The 24675-nt window shown below is 49.0% G+C and overlaps 2 protein-coding genes across 2 annotated transcripts in view; one reads left to right on the top strand and one right to left on the bottom strand.

Annotated features, from left to right (window-relative positions):
• Positions 1 to 11812: 11812 nt before the first annotated feature.
• Positions 11813 to 12489, top strand: LSMEM2 (leucine rich single-pass membrane protein 2; the record flags this gene model as incomplete). The annotated part of the gene is made up of 3 exons (XM_079712593.1): positions 11813 to 11954; positions 12049 to 12234; positions 12356 to 12489. 3 exons carry the CDS (start codon positions 11813 to 11815, stop codon positions 12487 to 12489), a joined length of 462 nt encoding a protein of 153 aa, XP_079568719.1.
• Positions 12490 to 13016: 527 nt separating this feature from the next.
• Positions 13017 to 24675, bottom strand: part of IFRD2 (interferon related developmental regulator 2) — a gene marked incomplete at its 5' end in the record, with an annotated part of 36600 nt that continues 24941 nt past the window's right edge. The window contains 11 exons of the mRNA XM_079712146.1: positions 13017 to 13531; positions 13650 to 13745; positions 13825 to 13953; positions 14039 to 14176; positions 14524 to 14629; positions 14718 to 14896; positions 14980 to 15030; positions 15193 to 15350; positions 15435 to 15559; positions 15664 to 15748; positions 15834 to 15953. Of these exons, the coding sequence (XP_079568272.1) occupies positions 13451 to 13531; positions 13650 to 13745; positions 13825 to 13953; positions 14039 to 14176; positions 14524 to 14629; positions 14718 to 14896; positions 14980 to 15030; positions 15193 to 15350; positions 15435 to 15559; positions 15664 to 15748; positions 15834 to 15953 (1268 nt within the window). The 3' untranslated portion in view covers positions 13017 to 13450. The remainder of the gene's footprint in view (positions 13532 to 13649; positions 13746 to 13824; positions 13954 to 14038; positions 14177 to 14523; positions 14630 to 14717; positions 14897 to 14979; positions 15031 to 15192; positions 15351 to 15434; positions 15560 to 15663; positions 15749 to 15833; positions 15954 to 24675) is intronic.

Genomic DNA, 24675 nt, shown 5'->3' with positions numbered 1-24675 from the left:
GTATGTATTGTGTATATGTTCATGTATATATGTTAATGCCAACCTCCTAATGTATCCCTCTCCCCCATCTTTCCCCTTTGGTAAGCATAAGTTTGTTTTCTAAGTCTCCGAGTCTGTCGCTGTTTTGTGAATCAGTTGATTTGTATCAATTTTTAGAGTCCACATGTAAGTCATATCGCCTGATATTTATCGACGTCCATCTGATTTACCTCACTTAGGTCATCTGGAGATCCTTCTGTGTTGCTGCAAATGGCAGTACTTCCGTCTTTTGTATGGCTGAGTAGCATTCCATCGTGGATATATACCACATCTTCTGTATCCAGTCATGTGTCGGGGGCCTTTTTGCTTGCTTCGGTGTCTCGGTTGTCGTATATCGTGCTGTCATGCACATCGGGGTGCGTGTAGGTTCTTGAGCTATGGTCTTCTCTGGGTGTTTGCCCAGAAGTGGGATGAGGGATCAGCTGGTAGCTTTCTTTTTCCTTCTTGCAGGAACCTCCGAACTGTTCTCCCCAGTTGTTGTACCAATTTATATTCCCTCCAGTAGTGGAGGGGAGGGTTGCCTTTTCTCCACGCCCTGTCCAGCATTTAGTGTTTTGAGGACCTGATGGGAGTCCCATTGTTGAAAGCCCCGGGGGTACTGGTTTTGAGGTTTGTGATTTGGCAGGGTAATGTGTGGGGCTGGGGGCTGAAGGAGATGGTGAAGGGGACGCAGCGGGGGACTGAAAATGGGGCTCGGTGTGCTGACGGCTACTTGGTGGTTGAAAGAGGGGATCCGTGAGAAGGTCTGGCTTCACACGTTTTGGGGGAAACCTGGAAATAGAGACTAAACACACACGACAAGAGCCCCTCAGACCTTAGTCTTGATCAAGTTTTATAAAGGCCTGTACATATGGGACTCTCCCCATTTTGGGGACCGTTTACAAAACAGGTCCAGTAATAAAATGGTGTTAAAGATAAGGGATTCATTCTCTGACCACTTCTGATGGTCATCCAAAGCATTTTGGGCCCGAGTATGCTGCAAGAAAAAAATCAGCTTATTCCTTTTTTTTCCCTTAATTAAGAAAAATTTTATACTGAAGTATAGTTGATTTATAATGTTGTGTTAGTTTCAGTTGTACAGCTAAGTGATTCAATTATATATTTTGAGTATCCCTTCTTTTTCAGATTCTTTTGCCATATAACTGATTAATGACAGAATATTGAGTAGAGTTCCTTGTGCTATATATTAGTAGGTCTGTGTAGATTATTCCTTTAAAAATGGAAGACACTTTCTTATTTTTTTAAAATCATCTCTCAACATTTCAACTCTGGGTAGAAATGAAACGCATAGATTATGTATTTTATAAGGAGGAGTGTGTATACTTAAATCCCAAAGTCCTAATTTATCGCTCACCTGCATGTTTCTTGCTGACGCATCCCCTGCAAGCACAAGTTGGCTTTCTTTTTTAAAAATATTTATTTATTTATTTATTTTCTGGCTGCATTGGGTCTTAGTTGCGGCTCGGGGGCTTAGTGGCTCCTCGGATGTGGGATCTTAGATCCCCGTCCAGGGATCAAAACGACGTCGCCTGCATTGGAAGGCAGATTCTTAACTACTGGACCACCAGGGAAATCCCACAAGCTGGCTTTCTCATCTGTGATTCTGTTTGTGTTCTCCAAATAAGTTCATTTGTATCGTGTTTTTTTTTCTTAATCCACACCTGTGATATCCTATGATATTCGTCGATCTCTGTGAGTCTGTCACTGTTTTGTGAATCAGTTCATTTGTATGTAGTTTTAGATTCCACATATAAGTCATATCCCAAGATATTTGTCAACCTCCTTCTGACTTTACTTAGTTAGATCGTCTTGAGGTCCTTCCATGTTGCTGCAAATGGCAGTATTTCCTTCTTTTGTATGGCTGAGTAGCATTCCATCGTAGATATGTACCACATCTTCTTTATCCAGTCATCTGTCGGTGGACATTTTGCTTGCTTTGGTGTCTTGGTTGTCGTATATAGTGCTGTCATGCACGTTGGGGTGCGTGTAGGTTTTCGAACTATGGTTTTCTCTGGGTGTTTGCCCAGAAGTGGGATTGGGGGATCAGATGGTAGCTCTATTTTCTGTTATTGAAGGAACCTCCCAACTGTACTCGCCAGTGGCTGTACCAGTTACGTTCCCCCCAGCAGAGGAGGAGGGTTTGCTTTCTCCATGCCCTCTCCGGAATTTATTGTTTGGAGACACTTTCATGATGACCATTCTGACTGGTGTCAGATGATACCTCGTTGCTGTTTTGATTTGCAGTTGTCAAGTAATTGGTGATCTTCAGCATCTTTTCCCGTTTTGTTTTGTTTCTTTTCTTCTTTCCCAACAGTGTGAGTGAAATGTACCTCTTGAGATTGTCTTCTGACAAATCCGGCCTGTTTTGAAATCTTTTCAGTTACCTATCCTAGGACATTTCTTGAGCGCAGGTGTTATTTTTTTAAAGCCCTGCAGGCCTTGTGAATCCTAGTGCCCAGAGGCGCCGGTTTCCAAGTTGTTGTTACAGGAATCGTCCACAAGGTGGCAGGCTTCTTCGTGCCCATCTCCGGTCCCTCTGGCAATTGCCAGAGCCTTAGCGAGAGAAAAGTGGTGGTGTGTTCCTGGGTTGTAACTTGGAGGGGCACGTGCCAGAAGCAACACCCAAGGTCTTGTGTCTCCTTCCTTTCGGCCTGTTCCCCTTCACCCCCAGACAAGCCGCAACCCTTCCCAAAGTGCTACACTGAGGGAGGATGCCGAGGGTACTCTAGTGGTAGGACATGAAGCTAGGCTGCAGGTGGGAACCCCAGCACCAGGAGATGTGGAGACCACGTGACGTTTCAAAGCACTTGCAGCCCAGAGGATCCACCCTCCTTTCGGTGCGCTAGGCTTGGTTGAGCTATCGGAGGGCCTGCCTGGATCTGGAGACTGTGGTCCCATTTCGAGTGGACCAGACAATGCAGGTCCCAGGGGGGCTCACTTGCTGGCAAATCCTCCCCAGTCCCCTCAGCCCCACGACAGCCAGCCTTGAAACCCAGCGTGCTGAGCCTCCAGGGATGTGACCCTAGCCCAGGTCCTCGAGCCTGGGGAAAATCGAGTGCACGTCTGTTATTTTCTCTCTTTCTTTTTCTTTAACTGCATTTTTCTTTCATTTCCAAGCAACTTGATGGACCATGTTGTGCCCCTTGCAGGTGTACAGCATTGTGATTTCGTCGTACATATGCATATGTCTGTTCTTTTTAGGATCCTTTTCTTATATAGGTTGTGACAAAGTGTTGAACAGGGTCCCCTGTGTTGTAGAGTGGAGTATGTATTGTGTATATGTTCATGTATATATGTTAATGCCAACCTCCTAATGTATCCCTCTCCCCCATCTTTCCCCTTTGGTAAGCACAAGTTTGTTTTCTAAGTGTCTGAGTTTGTCGCTGTTTTGTGAATTAGTTCATATGTATCAATTTTTAGATTCCACATGTAAGTCATATCGCATGATATTTATCGAAGTCCATCTGACTTACTTAGTTAGATCATCTGGAGATCCTTCTGTGTTGCTGCAAATGGCAGTCTTTCCATCTTTTGATGGCTGAGTCGTATTCCGTCGTATATATATACCACATGTTCTGTATCCTGTCATGTGCCTGGGGCCTTTTTGCTTGCTTCGATGTCTCGGTTGTTGTTTATGGTGCTGTCATGCACGTTGGGGTGCGTGTAGGTTTTCGAACTATGGTCTTCTCTGGGTGTTTGCCCAGAAGTGAGATGTGGGATCAGATGGTAGCTTTGTTTTTTCTTTTTGCAGAAACCTCCGATCTGTTTTCCCTTTTTGTTGTACCCATTTATATTCCTTTCAGTAGTGGCGGAGGGTTGCCTTTTCTACACTCCGTGTCCAGCATTTACTGTTTTGAGATTTTTTGCTGATGGCCATTCTTACTGGTTGAGGTCTTACCTCGTTGTAATTTTGATTTGCATTTCTCTAATAATTGGTGATGTTGAGCATTTTTTCATGTGTTTTTTGCCATCTGTATATTTTCTTTGGAGAATTGTCTAGTTAACTCTTCAGCTTATTTTTCGTTTTATTGTTTTCATCTAGAGCTTCTTGAGCTGTTTCTATATTTTGGAGGTGAATCCCTTTTGGGTTGCTTCATTTGGACATGTTGATACTTTCCAGCATTTTGATGGTTTTCTTTTTTTGTTTATGGTTTCTCCTGTGCTGAACCATTGAATTTAAATTATGTCCCATTTTTAAAAATTTTCCTTTCATTTCTTAAGACATGGATCCAAAAAATAGTTTTGCTATTTATGTCAAACAGTGTTGTGCTTCTGTTTTCCTCTAAGTGTTTTAGAGTATTTGACCTTACACTTAGGTCTTTAATTCATTTTGATTTCATTTTTATGTATGGTGTTAGAGAATGTTGTAATTGCATTCTTTTACCTGTAGCTTTCTAGCGCCGTCATTGCAGAGACTGTCTTTTTCCATTTTATATTCTTGCCTCCTTGTCGGAGTTTCAGTAACCGTATTTGGGTGGGTTTATTTCTCGGGTTTCTATAGTGTTCCATTGATCTATATTTTTGTTTTTGTGCCGTACAATCCTGTTTTTATTACTATAGCTTTGTAGCATAATCTGAATGTAGGGAGTCTCATTCCTCCAGCTCCCGTTTTTCTTTCTCAGGATCACTTTGGCTATTTTGTGTCTTTTGTTTTGGACGCAGCCTCAAGCCTTTGCAATTTTCTCTTGCTATCAGGAGCAGAGTGGGTGATAAAATGCATGGTAAATAGTGATTTCCCTTCTGCAAACTCAGGGTCTGCATTCGTTTACTTCCTGAATGACTCTGTCTTCCAGCTCTGGAAGCGTGCTGGGTTTTTATCTTGGTTTTGTGTAATTTCTTGGACTGTAAACCTCATTTACAGGTTTCACCGTATACCTTTTCATTCCTTCTGATACACAAGTAACATGTTTCATCTTAGCCTGGCCTTCATGATCCTCATAGTCCCAGTGTGGCTCATGATTTTGGATTGTGTTACCACTCACTTGATAAATTTGGTTGTGTGGATTGGTGGTCAGAAGGCCATGTGTGTGTTTTTTGTCCTTTTTCAGTATACGCTCCATGTCATTCAGGGTACAGCAGTGGGCCAGGATAACTATGATATCCTACCAGGTCAGAGAGAATGTTAATCCCAGCGTGATAAATCTGTCCCTAAGCTTTTCAGAGTTCTCTGAGAACCTGCCAAATCGCTCCTTACAGGTTTCTAGGTCCCGCAGTGAGAAGGGGACATGCTGCACTTTAGTAATTCTCCATTCTCATCAGTTACTTCCCAGAGGTGGTAAAAGCCTGGTTGGGCAAAAGTGCGGGCTACCTTTGAGCCTGACTGGAGCCCGACTGGGGAAAGCACCGGGGTTCTGATTTTGTGGTTTCTGATTTGATTGGGTAAGGTGGGGGTGCGGGGCTGAAGATGGTGAAGGGGAAGAAATGGGAGACCGAGAAGGTGGCTCGGTGTGCTGATGGCTAGTGGTGGTTGAAAGAGAGGTCTGGCTCCCAACCTTCTGGGAGAGACACAGAAATAGATGCTAAACACACACGACAGAAATCCCTGAGACCAGAGTCTTGACAGAGTTTTATAATTGCCTGTGCTTATGGGACTTCTTCCGTTTTGGGGACTGTTTACAAAACAGGTCCCGTTGTAAAATGGTGTTAAAGTTAAGAGATTCATTCTGTGGCCACTTCGCCTGGTCGCCCAAGGCATATTGGGGTCAGGGTGTGTTGAAAGAGAAAATCAGCTTATTCCTTTTTAAACCGCCTAATTTAAATAGTCCCCAGTTAAGAATGCAACCCCGAGGATAGTCTTTGAGGATTCCCTGGTGTTTTTCATGTTTACATATAAATTTGGGGCTAACAACTGGAGATCCCGGGGGCCAGATGGAGCTGAGGCCTTGCGTAACAACCAAGGGGTTCACAGAATTTCCTCCCCAGAGTTCGTAACACAAAGAAGGAGTCCCCAGGATGAAAGGAACAGGAGTGTAGGTGTAAGAATCAAGGGAGAGGTAAAGGGAGGAGGGATAGAAAAGACTGAAAGACAGAGATTGCCGTTTCAACCCGTCCCCAGCAGGTGTCTATTTAGGCACCAGTCTGCACACTTTCAGAAAGGGCCAGTGAAGGAGGGAGCACCCTGTCCACTGCCCACTGGGGTGATTAATCCTGGAAAACAACCATTTGTACGTCTCTGTGGGATTCTGATCCACAGGTGGGACTTCCATGCATGGGTACAATTTGTACATCATACGTAGGACTCTAACCCACAGGTAGGATTTGCACTCACAGGTTTTCATAGAAATCTGCCTTGGCCCATTCCTGATGGGACTTCTCTTGGCGGCAGGAAAATAAAGGTGAGAATATTGTGATGATTGGACTTGCGAAAACTACAGGATATGAGGGTTGAACCTGTCACCTCAGAAATCTCCTGTCCGGGAGAGCCTGCTGGACCAAGACCTGCACTGCTTGAGGCAAGCCTCTCCCACCAGTTTGTCATCCATCAAGGTGAGTCGTTGTTGGCCAGAGGGAGCAGGTCCCACAAGCTGAGAGGAGTGGTGCTGTAGCTGCCCGATGTCCACTCTCTTGGAACAAGAGGACAGGGAAGTAGAGAGCTATCAGGAGAGGGAAAGGGAAAACCATGAGGGAAAAAGGACAACGGGGAGGGGAAAGCGTTGCCTGAATGATGGTAATGAGACTCTCAGGGGCCAGGAAGGCAGACTTACCAAACGTGGTTATGCTGAAAGAGATTCAGGCGGCAGCTTGTCACCTACGGGGAAACTGCGTTTGTTGGTTCCAAAGGTGCCTGGATTCTCTCCCAGGGAGGGGGCAAATGGCCCCATAGGTGTCCGGTGGAGTTGCCACCAAGTATGTTACTGACCCAGATTCTTGGACTCTTCAGTGAACAGAAACTGATGAGAGGCCAGACGAGAAATTCAGGCAAGGCTTTATTGGGACTCATGCTGCAGCACAAGGGAGCAAAAACAAAGAACAGGTTGCCTTGCTTGCTCCCTGAAGCGGGGCTGGGGGGTGAGTTGGTCCTTTAAATGGGGTGAGGGTAGGGTCAGATCCATGGTTCAGGCGGTAGGGGTGGCTTGGGTGGTCTGCCCACCCTCTTGGTGGTGTTGTGGGCAGGAATCGTGAGTAGTGCACTCCTTTTGCTCCCAACACTTCAGAAGTGGCAGTTGGGTTTTTGGTCGTTTTGTATATTGTTCATAATTTGCCCCATTTGCAGGTGCATAGTTATTTTTAGTCCCTTATGATTTCTTTGTATTCTATTGCTCCAGGAGATGTTTGTCCAGGTGTAAGCACTGTAGCAAAGGGTGCCAGGTCCCACCCAGTCTCACTAGTTCTTGCTGTGTGGCCTTGGACACCTTCCTGAAAGTCTCAAAACCTATTTATTTTAAGGATGCTGTGGTGAGGATTAAAGGTGGTTTCCACGTGACTGAGTGGATTCTGTAGGGCCTTTGGGGATACTGACATGCATAGTACAGTTAACCCTTGAACACCACCAGCTTGAGCTGTACAGGATCCACTTACATGTGATTTTTTTCAGTAAATAGCACTACAGTATTACTGGATCCCCGGTTTGCTGAATCTGAAGATGCGGAACCATGGTTCCAGAGCGTGGGTGAACTGTAAAGTTATATGTGCATTTTCCATTGCACAGAGGGTTGGGATCCCTAACCCCTAGTTATTCAAGGGTCAACTGTATATTCTGGATGATATAATTTCTCGGCTAAATGCTATGAAAAAAATAAAATTGGGTGATGTAGAAAAGAATGTGAGCAGAAGGCCTCACTGAGGGGGTGACATTTGAGCTAAATGAAAAGGAGCCAGCCATGGGAACATCTAGGGAAGAACATTCCAGGTGGGAACAGCCAGTGCAAAGGCCCTGAGGTGGGAACAAGCTTGAGTTTGAGGAATATCAAGAAGGATACAGCAGATTGATGGATTTCAGATGTTTAAGAAGTAGAGCCTACTGTCTTGCTTTGTCCCATTTGGGAAGGAGGGGCACAGGGGTCCAACAGCAGAGGGTGGGTCCTAAGCTGGACCAGTCCCTCTTTTTAAGGGCAGGTGGTGCCATGCATCCTCACATGAACTTGTGTGACCTGTATTCCCTTATGGAGAGAGGGAGGATCAAAACTTTGCATTGGGCTAAGTGCTTCAGACATGTGCTTATAGTTCCATTCTCATGTGCACTGTGCCAGCCAGGTAGGAACCATTGTTATTCCTGCTTTACAGGTGAGAAAACTGAGGTCTGAAAGGGAGCATTCCTTTACCTGAAGTTGTAAACTTAGTAATAGAAGTATCAACCTTCAACCTATGTTCCTCCACTGACCAGCATGGGTACCTGCAGGTATTGGGGGTGTCTCTGTCCCCTTTGGGGGCTCTCAGAGCCCTCAGGGCACTGGGCTCCAGTTGTCCATCACTCCTAATTCGTGATGCCAGCAGATCAGTGGTGGGTGCTTGTCCCACATTTGCTAGATGAACCCGCTGTGGGTAGGGGTCTTCAGGGGGTGGAGGGGTGGAGATGCACAGGGCTCCCTTGCATGGGCTTGCCACGTGGGACATCACAGGAGGTGAGCCTGAGGAGGCTTGTCTGGATGAAGACACCAAGGCCCTGCAGACATGAGTAGCAGGGTTCCCAGGGTACATGCACTGCTGGAGGTGTGCTCTTGCCTGGGCTCCATCACCAGATCGATCGTCTAGGCTGGTCCTTGTGGGTCACTCTGCTCCTTCCCGTGGCTGGGAGGTGCCCCCTCTAAATATAGCCCAGTGTGCTGAGCTCACGCCTATTTTCAGCCCAGGTTGGGAGGCAGCCAGGCCTTCCCCAGGCTCTCAGAGGCGCCACTGCTGCCTCTATCTGGTCCTGGTACTAGGCACTCTCAGCGACCCCCTGCCTGCCTAACACCCACCATGCCGGAGGAGGCCCAAGAAGGTAGGAAATGACTGTGAGGGAGGGTAAGGCCCCAATGCTGTGACCCTGTGGACCATGGAGAAACCTGGCCCCTTTCCTACTGACCTCACTTCCTTGACTAGTCATCAGTCACCGTGTCCTAGTTCAAGTAAAGGGACTGGCCCCCTATGCGTGAAGGAAGGGCCTACCATTCCCCTAACGTCTCCTCACCTCATACCTGTACCCCCTGCTGAGGACAGCAGGGAGGGGTTGGGGGCAGAGGAGGGTCAACTACAGGCTGTGACCAAGTGAGTGTGGGCTGGGTAGGCTGTCCCATTAAGCTCTTCCTTCAGGGAGGGCACTGGGATTGGGGGCAGGCAGTGGTTTTGCAAAGCATTTGGGCACACGACCCAGGGACTGGGAGTGGATATGCTTCTGGCCTCCAGTGTGGGCCTGTGTGGCCCCAACTGGCTAAAGGTTGGGGTCCCTTGGACTGGCCGGACTGACTTCTAGTTAAAGACTTTGGTGGCCACTTTCCTAATTGACTGACTGCATGCAAGATGTATGGAGGCTCAGAGGGGTCAGAGCAGGGACCTGGGAAGCTTCAGGTACAGTGCTGGCCAGGATGCAGGACCAGCTGCACCAAGGCTCCGGCTTGGCCCAACTAGTCAACTCCCCCCATCACATTTTCGACATTTTATACTGAATGGGAGGGGCCTGGCCCTGGGTGTGGGAGTGTTTGCTTCCTTTTGAGGTCCTTTTTGGAATGTTTATTTATTTATTTATTTATTTTTGGCTGCGTTGGCTCTTCGTTGCTACACGTGGGCTTTCTCTAGTTGCGGCGGGTGGGGGCTACTCTTCGTTGCGGAGCGCGGGCTTCTCATTGCGGTGGCTTCTCTTGTTGCGGAGCATGGGCTCTAAGCGCCCGGGGTTCAGTAGTTGTGGCTCACAGGCTTTAGAGCGCAGGCTCAGTAGTTGTGGCGTACGGGCTTAGCTGCTCCACGGCATGTGAGATCTTCCTAGACTAGGGCTCGAACCTGTGTCCCCTGCATTGGCAAGCGGATTCTTAACCACTGAGCCACCAGGGAAGTCCCCTTTTGAGGTCTTAAGGATGACATTTACTATGTGTTCTTCCTGGTAACACAAAGAACCCAAGATCAATTTAAAAGTGTGGGAAAAACACAGCCAAGTGCACAGAATTTAATACGAACCCCAATCCACCACCACCCAGACATAACAACAGACAGCACTGGTTTTTGTTTTACACATTTTTGAGCAGGTCAAGGGTCAGTTTCAAGCAAATCATGAAGGTTAAGGTACTATTCTGAAAGTGTTAGACCCGGAGAGCCCAATCACCCTTGCGTCTATCAGGAGGTATCCCGCCAATGCCCCTGAATTTGTCATCTAGCTTCCAGCTAGGCATCTGGAGATCTTAAGGGGCCAAGATTTTTTTTTTTTAATTTGGCTGCATCGGGTCTTAGTTGCAGCATGCAGGATATAGTTCCCTGACCAGGGATCGAACCCGGGCCCCCTGCTTTGGAAGCGCAGAGTCTTAGCCACTGGACCACCAGGGAAGTCCCAAAGGGGCCAAGATTTTAAGGGGGGTGGGGGGAAGCACCACCAGAAGAAAATATAATTTTTAGAAATCACAAAATAAATACTTCACTGGGTCCAAAAATAAGTAATTAAAATCACAAGAATGGTACACAGCCCCAGTGACTAAATGGGCAGAGGCTGTGAACTAGGAAGCCACACAGATATTGGTCAGGCTCCCCAAGCAAAGACCCCCAACAAAATTGGTCAAGAAAGGCCTTTTCGGGCTTCCCTGGTGGTGCAGTGGTTGGGAGTCCGCCTGCCGATGCAGGGGACACGAGTTCGTGCCCCGGTCCGGGAAGATCCCACATGGCGCAGAGTGGCTGGGCCTGTGAGCCATGGCTGCTGAGCCTGCGCGTCCGGAGCCTGTGCTCTGCAGCGGGAGAGGCCTCAACAGTGAGAGGCCTGCGTGTCGCAAAAAAAAAAAAAAAGTACCAGAAGAAAGGCCTTTTCTCATCTCCCAACTTAGCAAATATGTATGTGCACACTTATGTACATAAATTTTTTTTCTATGGAGATGCCTGTTGGTGGCGATATTGTACTCTTTTGGAGGCTGTGGACAACTATTCCAGAGGACGATGTGATGATAGCTTAAAAGAAAAAGTCCCTGCTGTTTGACCTAGTAATTCTGCTTCTGGGAATCCATCCTTAATAACTATTGGGAAGTTGGGGGAAAGCCTTTATACTCAATGATGCGTGTCCTTTTCTAGGGGTTATTAATTTAGGAAGGGGATTGGAAACAACCTAAATGCCCAGGCAGCCTCAAAGAGATACCTGAGGGGAGACTTCAAAGGCAAGTGGAACAGTTTGCTAACAAGGGCGGGTCTCCTCTCATGATGTTGAGTGAGAACAGCAGGGTTCACAGCAGAATCACACTTAGTATGAAAAAGGAGGCAGAGCTGAGGCCGGGAGCAGAAGGCAAAAAGCTGGCTAGAATAGGGCTGCTTCTGCTGGGGCCCAGGAGAAGGCCCCAGGCACAGGGTCTGCAGGGAAAACTGATAGCAGAAGCAGGAATGAACTTCATGGGCTGTGGGTTGAGTTCTCTAAGGCTGATAAATTCTCTAGAAACGAGCAAGCAGAGAGGAATGCCTGAAAGTCCCTGAGGTGCTTGGAAGGAAACAAATGTTAAGTCAAGCAGCAACTTCTGCTACTGTGGGTGAAACAGGCGTACGCGGTTTTCACGTTGTCTTGCTTCCAAATCACGGGTCACTCCTGAGTTGGTTTTAGGGGATCAGGAGCCAAATGCCCCTTCTACCTCTTCTGAGCCCCTGCTGCCGCTCGACGCCATCTAGAAGGGAGGGCATGACCTGCTGGCTGAATCAGCCCCACGCTGCCCCTGCAGACACCGTGGCACCGACAAGGAGCAGGGCACCACTGGCTCCTAATCACGTGCAGGAGGTTCGCCTACACCGGGTGGAGTCCATCAGCGAGCTACACAGTGGAGGTGAAGGGGTGCAGGGGAGTGGGACCCGTGGACTGGGAGAAGGGAGGAAAGCAGGCGCACCTGCCGCCCTCCTGATCCCCCGTTTGCCCTGCAGGTTCACTATGGCCCTACCTGGCCAAGGAGGCGCAGCCATGGGATGAGCTGCTGGGCATCCTGCCTCCATCGATGTGCGCCCAGACCGGCTGCAGCCCTGTGCACAGCCGCGGCAGCTTCCTGCTGCTGCTTGCGCTGCTGGTGCTCACCTGCCTGGCGCTGGCTGTCCTGGCCGTCTACCTGAGTGGTAAGGAGGGCGCAGGAAGCCAGTGGAATGGAGAGACCGAGGCAGTGAAGGGCTGGGAGGGTCGGGTGTTGCAGGGTTGCATGTGGTCTGATAATCCCCCGTTACCGCCCACCTGTCTTAGTGCTGCAGAGCGAATCCCTACGCGTGCTGGCGCACACACTGCGAACACAGGAGGAAGTGCTGCTCAAACTCCGGCTCGCCAGCCTCAGCCAGCTGCGGAGGCTCAACTCAAGCGAGGCCCGAGCACCCAGTTGAGATGCCACTTGGACCTGGGGCCTGGGGGTGTGTGTAGGGGAATGAAGTGGCCACTGGTAGCTTTCCCCCCTCCCACTACTGCTCCACACTACTTCCTTGGTGAGGTTTTCATATAAGAGCCTGATCTGACCCCGCAGCTGCCTGCCTTTCTTGCCTTCTCAAGCTAGGCCTAGCCAAGCCTTCTGGTGCCAGGGCCCCACATGGTGTGGCCCAAGGTCAGAGGAAGCGACACCAGCCTCCTGGCTCCTCTTGGGGCCTGTCAGCACCCTCTGGCCTCCTCCAGATAGCAGGTTCAGAAGTCTAAAAATAGCTGCCCACCCTGGTCACCCAAACTCTACTGGGCCTCCCAGTGGGGGTCCAGCCTCAGCTCTGACAGGCTGGGCTCTGAGTAGGGGGAGGAGGGCCCCTGGGGAGAGATTATTTTGGAGGGCAAAGGTGAGATGGAGATAGGGAGGCCCAGCTGGGTCCAAGCCTGGGTTGGTGGGTAGGGAGGGCAGGCAGAAACACCCAGAAGTCAGGGCCACAGAAGGCTGCACATTGTTTAATTATCTCTAAAATCTTTAAAACTCAGCATATAAATCCACTCCAGGTAGCCTCACCTCCCCACATGTTGTAGTGGCAGTTGTCCAGGTACTATCACCTCCCACCTCCCCACATGTTGTAGTGGCAGTTGTCCAGGTACTATCACCTCCCCCCCAAGAAAGTGGGTCATCCCAGGGGAGCAAGGCCTGAGAAAGGGACAGCCCTCTTCTGCCTGCCCCACAGCCCTGACACAGGGCTGGCGCAGGGGCAAAGCGCGAAGGTCCCAAGTGGCCTGGCCTCCAGCCACCCACCCCCATGTCTGTTTTTGGTTTTGTCATTAAAAAAATAAAGCGACAGTGCCTGGCAGGGACCAGGTATTGCACTGTCTTCTGTTAAAAATACGGGCAAGGATGTAGACAGTCTCCTCTTCGGCTGGTCCTCACAGGATGTCTGCCCGCTTGTCCCGCACGCGGCTGCGCGCCTTGGTCCTGGCTTTGAAGGCAGCAGCGTTGTACAGGTGCTGAGGTGGGACAAAGAGTGAGAGTCTAGTGAGCTGGGAGGAGGCAGCCCAGGGCTTCTCCTCCAGCCCCTGCAGAGCTCCAGGCCACAAGGAATGGAGGGAAGACAAAGGGGCAAACCTTCTCAAAACGTGAGATTTTGCAGGCCTTCAGGGCAGTGGCATCCAGCACCAGCACAGGGCCCAGACCAAAGATGTCACGGAGTAGCTCGTTGTTCTGGGGGCAAAGAAGGCAGTGAGCTCAGGCCAGTCTGAAACAGCCAAGCGGGGTACCCCTTCCCCGTCTGCCTCCCCACCTGGAGGTGGTGGTGCATGCCAGAACCCAGCGCGTCCTTGAAGGCAGCGTAGACCCGGCGCCGAGCCCAGCTGTCCACATAGAGCACCTCAAGCCCAAAGCGGACTGTCTCCTCCTCACACTCGCCGCCCTGCAGGGTAGAGGGGCTGTGACTGGGCTTGGCAGCTATGCCTGGGGGTGCACCCTCGCTAGGATGCATCCCTTCTCACACGTACCTCGACAAAGTGCAGCACGGCCCGGAAGGTAGAGCGTTGGCGCCGGCGGTCAGCCTTGGCCCGATACTTGTTGCTGTCAGTGGCCAGAGTGCGCAGCGTGCCGCAGAGGGCCTCCATGTCCTTGTAAACAAAGTCCTCCTGCAGTGGGAGCGATGGAGGACATAGGAGCAGACGCCTGAGCTCTGTTGGCTTTTAACACAGTGGGGTCACCCAAACCCTTCCTTTCACCAAGAAAGTCATTTTCTTCTCTGCCTGACCCTCCCCTGCATCCCTTCTTGGCCCCTGCCTGCGCCAGACACCTCCGCTAAGGGGCCCCATCAGAGCACTTGGCCTCTGAGTCTGTGTTGGGGCTACTTCCCCTCCATAATGACCTAAGGCTACCTTGTTTTCTATGGCATCCCCTGCACCCAGCCTGAGATGGGCAGGTGGTGTCAGCAGGCACCCTCCCCTGCGCCACCCCCCCCACCCCGCGCCATCTCTCACACCTCAAGGTCCCGGGTGAGCTCAAAGAGCAATGCGATGGTCTCACCGGCAGCCATCCGCAGGTTCACACTTTCACTGGACAAGAGCTGGGGCAGCCGGGGCAGCTGCCTGGGGAAGGAGCAGACTGAGCCATGTGTGTGGGCTGGGGGGCCTCTTCACCCTTCCCCTCCCACTCCCAGTGGGCAGTCGCCCCTACCTGTCCAGGATGCGGCTGATATGGGCGCTGGGGCAGATGGTGAGTAGCAAGGCCCAGGCCTGCAGGGCAGCACAGAGCAAGCCCTGCAGGCTGACAGGGACCACAGGGGCTGTGGAGCCACCCACACCACAGGACCGGCTGAAAACGCCTTCCAAGCAGGTGAGGCAGGAGACCAGGTCCTAGGGGCACAAGGGCAGGGGAGTGGCTCAGGGGCAGAGCTAGGGCCTACGTGCTCTACTGCCTGTACCTGAAGGCCACTTACCTGTACATCGGCGGCAGCCACGTAGCAGCCCAGGCCAAGAGCAGAAGTGCACTGCTGGGAGGAGGGCAAAGCCAGGCTGTGGTCAGAGGGTGAGCCTGGGTTCCCAGCCACGGGGCCCACCCTTGGAGCAGGGGAGCCTGGAGGCAGGTGGAACCCATGTCTCTGCTTAGGGATTAGGTGAAGGAAGGCTCTTACAGGGCAAGGAACACTCACGTGGAGCCGGGCAGCCGGGCTAGCTGTGCTGTCACTGAGCACAGAGACCAGCAGGGGCTGCAGGCTGTGGAATAACTCCTCACCCTTGGGTCCAGGGCCCAGCTGAATGCACAGCAGGCCTAGCACAGCAGCGGCAAGGGCCTGTTCCTCACCCTTCCCTGCAGGGATGCCTTCCAGTCAGTCAATGCAGCAAGGGTCAGTACCCAGCCAGTTCAGGCCCCCCGTGCGCCCCCAGGCCCAACCTTTCTTGAGGCACTTTTCCAAGGCATCAGCCAGTGTGAGGCGGCGCTCCAGCAAGAAGTCGGGAAGTAAGTGTGCTGCTAGGGCCAGACGCAGGCTCTCAAGAGCACCCTGCCGGGTCTTGGCACTGGGGGAGGAAGAAAGGGGTTTTGTGGGCCAATCCTACCTGGGTCACATTTGGCATGGGCTAAGCAGGGACACGGGAAGGGATTGGTTGGAAGTCAGGGGTACCTCTTGTCTGTGAGGCAGTCCACATATTCCTTCAACTTCTCCTCAAGGTCTTCCTGCTGACCCTGCTCATCCACGGCATCCCCCCCTGCAAGGCCAGCTCGTCATCCCCGCTTCTTGCCCTAGCCCCCGGAGCCCCACTGAGTCCCTGCCATATTCCCACCCACTCTCACCAAAGCTTTCCTCTGCTGCGGTGCTAAGAAGGCTGGGACATTCACTGGTGGTGCTGCGGGCCTCACTGGCTGCCTCATCCTCACTGGAACCTGAGTCAGCTTGGGTACTGCTCCGGGCACCTAGGGGGGTGGAATGGGGCACATGGTCTGCCTTCATTGATGAGTGATGGCTGGGGTTACCTCACCCGGCCTCATGACCCCACAAGACAGAATGCTGCCCTTCTCAAGGCTGAAGTGGGAGGCACAGAGGCTGATGCCAGGGACTCTGAGCCAGGAAGCAAGAGAAAGGGAAAGAAGTCTATCTGCCGGGGAGAGTCACACGCCAGGCCCAACCACCTGACAGGCTTGGTGAGCAGATCCTCCCTGAGACTAGAGCTTGCTTTAAGAAGGAGACTTAGAGGTGGGCAGAGGCGGAAGGGGCTGCACAGGCCTTACCTAGGCCTGTGGCTCAGCCTGCAGTGGGGCATATCCAGGCGCATCCTGGGGGAGTTCAACCACCAGCCCAGATTACTCCCCAAAATGGCCAGGGCAAGGGTCAGGGAAGTCTGACAGAACCGGGGTTCAAATCCCAGCTCTACATCTTAACAGGGGCATAACCAGCTCAGGTGCCTACTCTTCAAAGCCTCAGTTTCTCCATTGTAAAAGAGATGAGAAACACCTCTTCTGGGCAAGGTTAAGTGAAGACAATGACTGGACAAGTGACTAGTTACAGCTCTTCGGTGGGCCAACAAGCTCATCAGGTCACCCATCAGCACTGGGGGCAGAGGCCCAGCTCCTAGTGGATGTAGGTGAATGCCCCAGGCCTCAAGCATACTGTCTCCTGAGCCCCCCTTGGTCCACTCCAGGCCTTCAGCCCTGGGTGGATGGACACACAGGCTCCTCCTGACCCTGGGAAGTGCAGAAAGCTGAGTGGCCCCTGACTTCATGAGCCCTTGAAAAAGGTGAACACAGCGGACTGTGAGGGTCAGCAGAGCTGGAACACTTACGTGTAAGGGCAGCTGCTGCAGCAGGAGCCCCAGACAGGTTCTGCTCACCAGGCTGGCCCTACTTCCAGGAACTACGTACATACTCCCTGTGCCTGCCGGACAAAGTCCAGCACACACTGCTCAGTCCTCTCTCACTGCCCTAGCTGACCAAAGCAGCCCAGCCTTCCCTCACTTGTTTCACCATGCCATGGTCCCTCCAGATATCAGGCCCTCGCCCAGCGTGTTGCCTCTAAATGGTGCTCTCCTCTTGACCTTCTCAAGACTCACCCAGAAGCCCCTCCCTTGAGGCTTCCTTGGTTCCTGTCTGGGACTGACACCACTCCGTGAACTCGTCCCCCAGCACTAGGCCTTCTGGAGTATTGCTGCTTTCTTCAGTGTCCCCTTGTAACCAAGCAGGACCCTATGGGGTCTTACTGGGACAGACCCCTCCACCGTATCCTCTGTTGTAGCTCATCTCTGAAGTTCCTAGATAATAGTATCAGATGCACATTTCCTGAGTTTTTTTTAAAGGTGCTAAAACCACCACCAAATGGAAGAAGTTAACTACGTGATGACCGTGAGCACGTAGCCCCCAGACCTACTGGAGCCTAAGGATTGATAATGTTAACACCATGACACTGCCCTGTTACCTCACCATCAACCAATCAGAGAATTGTGCACGAGCTGATCACATTCGCTGGGACCCCTCTCCCTCACCTCGCCTTTAAAAACGCTTTAGGGGCTTCCCTGGTGGCGCAGTGGTTGAGAGTCCGCCTGCCGATGCAGGGGACACGAGTTCATACCCCGGTCCGGGAAGATCCCACGTGCCGCGGAGCGGCTGGGCCCGTGAGCCATGGCTGCTGAGCCTGCGTGTCCGAAGCCTGTGCTCCACAAAGGGAGAGGCCACAGCAGTGAGAGGCCCGCATACCGCAAAAATAAAAAATAAAAAAAAAATAAAAACGCTTTACAGGGACGTCCCTGGTGGCGCAGTGGTTAAGAATCCACCTGCCAATGCAGGGGACACGGGTCTGAGCCTGGTCAGGGAAGATCCCACATGCCACAGAGCGCCTAATCCCGTGCGCCACAACTACTGAAGGCCACGTGCCCTACAGCCCGTGCTCTGCAATAAGAGAAGCCACCACAATGAGAAGCCCCCGCTCGCCGCAACTAGAGAAAGCCAGTGTGCAGTAACGAAGACCCAATGCAGCCAAAAAAAAAAAAAAAGTGCTTTATAGAAACGCTTTGGGGTGTTCAGGGTTTTTGAGCACCAGCCACGGCTTCTCCTTTTATTCGCACCTTACAGTAAACATTACACTTTCCTTCACCATAACCCAGTGTCAATGATAGTGACAGAGTAAAAGGACAAAGCAAGTAATTAAATAGTTAATCCCAGTAAGGGATTATAAGTAAAGAAAAAAGTATGTGAGACCCTGTAAGTTAATGATCACTCAAGAAAGCAGGTTTGCTTAACCACAAACCCATGCAACAGAAGCATGAGACATGCTCCAAAACAACACAACAATGGTGGAATGTGACCCACATCCTGCCCAGTGAGCTCCATAAATTAATGATTCCCAGGACACACTCCTCTGCATGCACTAAAAACAAAAATATAAGGAAAGGCTGACATTATACTAAAACTTGAATTATCATTTTATTATACATTACTGCCTTTCTGCTCATTTCCACTGCACCATGACAGTCCTGCTTTGACCACGTAATGACAAGAAAACTCCCCACGTGGAGGAGGAGCTGATGATGGAAGCTTGATGTCTACTCAAGGATGAGGAAGCAGGTGGTCTTCTCCCCCTCCTCACTCTCCCTTTGATTATAAAACTGTAGCCCACTAACTTGTACCCGATTAATTTGGCTATATTTGGTAAAAATGGTTAAAGAAAAAAAATTTTTTTCACACCTACAAAAAATTACGTTTTAATAAATATTAAATTTTAGTTTTGCTAATTGAGGTCAGTACCTACTGTCTAAAACTCACTTTTCAAGACAGGATTAAGATGGCAGAGGAGTAGGATGGCGAGCTCACCCTCTCCTACAAGGACATTAAAAATACACCTACCAGTGGAATGATTCACACATACCTACTGAATGCCGGAGGAACACCTCAGACTTCCGAAAGGGCAAGAAAACCTCCACATAACCGGGAAGGGCAAAAGGAAAAAGGGAATTCCCTGGCGGTCCAGTGGTTAGGACTCCACGTTTCCTCTGCCAGGGTCATGGGTTCCACCCCTGGTCAAAGAACTAAGATTCCGAAGCAGTGAGACTTAAAAAAAAAAAAAGAAAGGCGGGGCGGGGTGGGGAAGGAATCTAGACACTAGGAATCTAGTGCCCCAGGGAAGGAGCAGTGAAGGTAAACATATTCCAGCACCCTGGGAAGCCTGATCACTGACAGGGACCTTAGCCTAGACAAAGGGGAAGGTCCAGACCCTAAGAGGACAGTGCAGCAATGTGTTTGCAATGGCAAAAGGAGAGTAATCTGCACATAAGGTAGTCACCTCCACCCTGTGCACCACCCTGTGCACCAGAGCCTGAGACGCTCCTCTGTTGGTGGGGGCGGGGTGCTGAATATCAGGCTCCAGAGGTCAGACCAGGGTTGGCTGTGTGGAGACAGCTTGAAGAGGCTGGACTGTGGCAAATGAGGGTGTACTCCTAAGAAGCCTAGGTCCGGACTTCCCTGGTGGCGCAGTAGTTAAGAATCCTCCTGCCAATGCAGGGGACACGGGTTTGAGCCCTGGTCCAGGAAGATCCCACATGCCGCGAAGCAACTAAGCCCATGCACTACAACTACTGAGCGCGCGTGCCACTGAAGCCCACGCACTTAGAGCCTGTGCTCTGCAACAAGAGAAGCCACCGCAATGAAAAGCCTGCGCACCACAACAAAGAGTAGCTCCCGCTCGCTGCAACTAGAGAAAGCCCGCGCATAGCAACGAAGACCCAATGTAGCCCAAAAAAAAAAAAAAAAAAAAGGGCAGCAGCAGCCTAGGTCCGCCAGAGAGGGAAGGCACAATTACTTGGGGGGTGGGTATGGGAAAAGGGGTGGGAAAAATTAGGGGGCTGGGATTAACATTTACACAATATATATAAAATGGATAATCAACAAGGACCTGCTGTAGAGCACAGGGAACTCTACTCAGACCCTATATCTGAAAAAAGGAACTTTCCTGGTGGTCCAGAAGTTAAGACTCCACGCTCCAAACACAGGAGGTCTGGGGTTCGATCCCTAGTCAGGGAACTAGATCCTGCATGCCACAACTAAGACCCGGTGCAGCCAAATAAATAAATATTAAAAAAAAAAAAAGAATCTGAAAAAGAGCAGATATATGTAAATGTACAACAGAATGACATTGCTGTATACCTAAAACAAACACAATATGGTAAATCAACTATATGCTAAAATAAAAGAAAAATTCAACTAAGAAAGAGAAAGAAAGAAGAAAAGGAAAGAAGGAAGGAAGAAAGAAAGAAAGAAATCCCTACTCTATTCCCCTCAGGCCTCAGGGACCTAGGCTGGAATCACATCCATGGAGCTTAAGCAGGTTGGGTCCAAAGGCAGGACTGTTGTGGGCCTGAGCGAGCTGGGGAGGATGTGCCAGCAGATGAGCCCTCTTGGACCTGGAGTGCCTGGTCCCTTCTGGATGAGACAAAATCTCCAGATCAAGGCAGACCCTCCTACAGCTAAACCAAACATAGTGCACCCAAAGGATGGTGGACCCTCTGGGCTAGAAGAGCTTTGAAACGTCACCTGGGGGCTTCCCTGGTGGCGCAGCAGTTGAGAATCCACCTGCCAGTGCAGGGGACACGGGTTCGATCCCTGGTCTGAAAAGATCCCACATGCCGCGGAGCAACTAAGCCCGTGCTCCACAACTACTGAGCCCGCGTGCCGCAACTACTGAAGCCCGTGCGCCCAGAGCCTGTGCTCCACCACGAGAGAAGCCACCGCAATGAGAAGCCCACGCACTGCAACGAAGAACAGCCCCCGCTCGCCGCAACTAGAGAAAGCCTGCGCGCAGCAACGAAGACCCCAACACGGCCAAAAAACAAATAAATAAGATTAAAAAATTTTTAAAAAGTCACCTGGGCTGCACGTCTCCTGGTGGTGGAGTTCCCACCTCCATCCTCCTTCCATAGAGTCCCCCACCAAAGTACACTCAATACTGTCAGCATCGTGGTTTTACAGGGGTTGCGATTTGTCTGGAGGGTGAAGGGTAAGAGGGAAGAAGTGAGGAGACACAAGCCCTTGGGTGTTTCTTCTGGCACATTCTACTCTCAGTTACAACCCAGGAACAGGACTTTCTTTAACTAAGGCTCTGGTTGCCCTAAGACCCAAAGTTGGGCATGCATAACCCTGCCACCATGTGGCAGTTAAGAGTAACAACAACTCTAAAAACAGTGCTTCTGGATACTTAATATTCACAAGGCCTGTGGGGCTGTAAATAAATGATACCTGCGCTGGAGAAATGTCTGGGAGTAGGTAATCAAAACAGAATTAAAAACAGGGCTGACTTTCAAGATCCAATTTTAAGAGGTACATTTTACTCTGTTTCAAAAAAAAAAAGCAACCAAAAACATACTCAGCATCGCTAATTATTAGAGAAATGCAAATCAAAACTAAAAGGAGGTATCACCTCACACCAGTCAGAATGGCCATCCTCAAAAAGTCTACAAACAGTAAATGCTGAACGGGGCGTGAAGAAAAGGGAACCCTCCTACACTGTTGGGGGGAATGTAAAAGGGCACAGCCAGTATGGAGAGCAGCAGTGAAGTTCCTCAAAAAAACGAAAAATGAGCAATCACATGATCCAGCAATCCCACTTCTGGGAGAATACCAAGAAAACACCATAGTTCCAAATGGCTCATGCACCCCTACGTGCACTGCAACAGTATATACAATAACCAAGACAAGGAAGCAACCAAAATGTCCATCGATAAATGAATGGATAAAGAAGATGTGGTACATATATACAATGTAATATTGGCCACAAAAAAGGACAAAATAATGCTATTTGTAGCAACAAGAAGGACCTAGAGATGATCACAGTAAGTCAAAGAACCAAAAACATCTTATGATATCACTTATGTGTGGAATCTAAAAACTGATACAAATGAACTAATTTACAAAACAGACTCATAGATTTAGAAAAGAAACTTATGGGTAATTCCCCATGGGTCCAGTGATTAGGGCTCTGAGCTTTCACTGCCAAGGTCCGGGTTCTATCCGTGGTCACGGAACTAAGATCCCAGAAGCCGCACGGCATGGCCAAAAAAAACAAGAAAAGAAAAAGAAAGAAATTCATGGTTACCAAAGGGGATAGAGGGCAAGGGGGGATAAATCTGTAGGTTGGGATTAACATATACACACGAATGTATATAAAACAGACAATTGACAAGGACCTACTATAGAGCACAGGGAACTCTACTCAACACTCTCTCATAACCTTTATAGGAAAAGAACTCGAAAAAGAATATATATATAACATTCTCTTTTTTGTACATGTGAAACTAACAAACACTGTAAATCAAATATACTCCAATAAAAATATAAAGACAAAAAATCAATAACAGGAAAAACATTGTAAAAAACACAAACATGTGGAGGTTAAACAATATTTTACTAAACAACCAGTGGATCACTGAAGAAATCAAAGAGGAATTCAAAAAATACCTAGAGATTTCTGACAACAATGCTATGAGATTGGAAATCAATTACAAGAAAAAAACTGTAAAAAACACAAATACATGGAGGCTAAACAGTGCGCTACTAAATAACCAAGAGATCACTGACAAAATCAAAGAAGAATAAAAAAATACAGAAACAAATGATAATGAAAACAGGACGACCCAAACCCTATGGGACACATTAAAAGCAGTTCTAAGAGGGAAGTTTACAACAATTCAATCTCACCTCAAGAAATAAGAAAAATCTCAAACAATCTAACACTACACTTAAAACAGCTAGAGAAAGAAGAACAAAGAAAACCCAAAGTCAGTATAAGGAAAGAAATCATAAAGATCAGGGCAGAAATAAATGAAATAGAAACGAAGAAAACAATAGCAAAGATCAATAAAACTAAAAGCTGGTTCTTTGAGAAGATAAACAAAATTGATAAACCTTTAGCCAGACTCACCAAGAAAAAAAGGGAGAGGACGCAAATCAATAAAATTAGAAATGAAAAAGGGAGAAATCACAACTGATACCACAGAAATACAAAGAATTACAAGAGACTACTACAAACAACTATATGCCAATAAAATGGACAACCATGAAAAAAAGGGACAAATTCTTGTAAAGGTTCAATATTCCAATACCGAACCAGGAAGAGTTAGAAAATATAAACACACTTATCACAAGTAATGAAATTGAAACCGTAATTTAAAATCTTCCAACAAACAAAAATCCAGGACCAGGTGGCTTCACAGGTGAAGTCTATCAAACATTTAGAGAAGAGATAACACCCATCCTTCTCAAACTCTTCCAAAAAATTGCGGAGGAACACTCCCAAATTCATTCTATGAGGCCACCGTCACCCTGATACCAAAACCAGACAAAGATACTACAAAAAAAGAAAATTACAGACCAATATCATTGATGAATATAGATGCAAAAATCCTCAACAAAGGGGCTTCCCTGGTGGCACAGTGGTTGAGAGCCCGCCTGCTGATGCAGGGGACATGGGTTTGTGCCCTGGTCCAGGAGGATCCCACATGCGGTGGAGCGGCTGGGCCCGTGGGCCATGGCCGCTGAGCCTGTGCGTCCGGAGCCTGTGCTCCGCAACGGGAGAGGCCACAACAGTAAGAGGCCCGTGTACCGCCAAAAAAAAAAAAAAATCCTAGCAAACAGAATCCAACAACACACTAAAAGGATCATACACCATGATCAAGTGGGATTTATCCCAGGGATGCAAGGATTCTTCAATATACACAAATCAATCAATGTGATACACCATATTAACAAATTGAAGAATAAAAACCATATGATCATCTCAATAGGTGCAGAAAAAGCTTTTGACAAAATTCAACACCGGTTTATGATAAAAACTCTCCAGAAAGTGGGCACAGAGGGAACCTACCTCAACATAATAAAGGCCATATACGACAAACCCACAGCAAACATCATTCTCAATGGTGAAAAACTGAAAGCATTTCCTCTAAGATCAGGAACAAGACAAGGATGTCCACTCTCACCACTATTATTCAACATAGTTTTGGAAGTCCTAGCCACAGCAATCAGAGAAGAAAAAGAAATAAAAGCAATACAAATTGGAAAAGAAGAAGTAAAACTGTCACTATTTGCAGGTGACATGATACTGTAGAGAATCCTAAAGATGCCACCAGAAAACTACTAGAGCTAATCAACGAATTTGGTAAAGCTGCAGGATACAAAATTAATGCACAGAAATCTCTTGCATTCCTATACATTAACAACGAAAAATCAGAAAGGGAAATAAAGGAAACAATCCCACTTACCACTGCAACAAAAAGAATAAAATACCTAGGAATAGGACTTCCCTGGTGGCGCAGTGGTTAAGAATCCTTCTGCCAATGCAGAGGAAACAAACGGGTTCAAGCCCTGGTCCGGGAAGATCCCACATGCCGCGGAGCAACTAAGCCCATGCGCCACAACTACTGAGCCTGCGCACCTACAGCCTGCACTCCACAATGAGAGAAGCCACCACAATGAGAAGCCTGTGCACCACAACAAAGAGTAGCCCCCGCTCAAGGCAACTAGACAAAGCCTGCGTGCAGCGACAAAGACCCCAAACAGCCAAAAATAAAACTAAATACATTTATTAAAAAAAAACAAACCTAGGAATAAACCTGCCTAAGGAGACAAAAGACCTGTACAAAGAAAACTATAAAACACT

The sequence above is a fragment of the Hyperoodon ampullatus genome, assembly GCF_949752795.1.
Source record: "Hyperoodon ampullatus genome assembly, chromosome: 10".
NCBI classification, from domain to species: Eukaryota; Metazoa; Chordata; class Mammalia; order Artiodactyla; family Ziphiidae; genus Hyperoodon; species Hyperoodon ampullatus.
The sequence above is the reverse complement of the archived record's forward strand: the minus strand, read 5'-3'. Positions and strand labels throughout refer to the sequence as shown.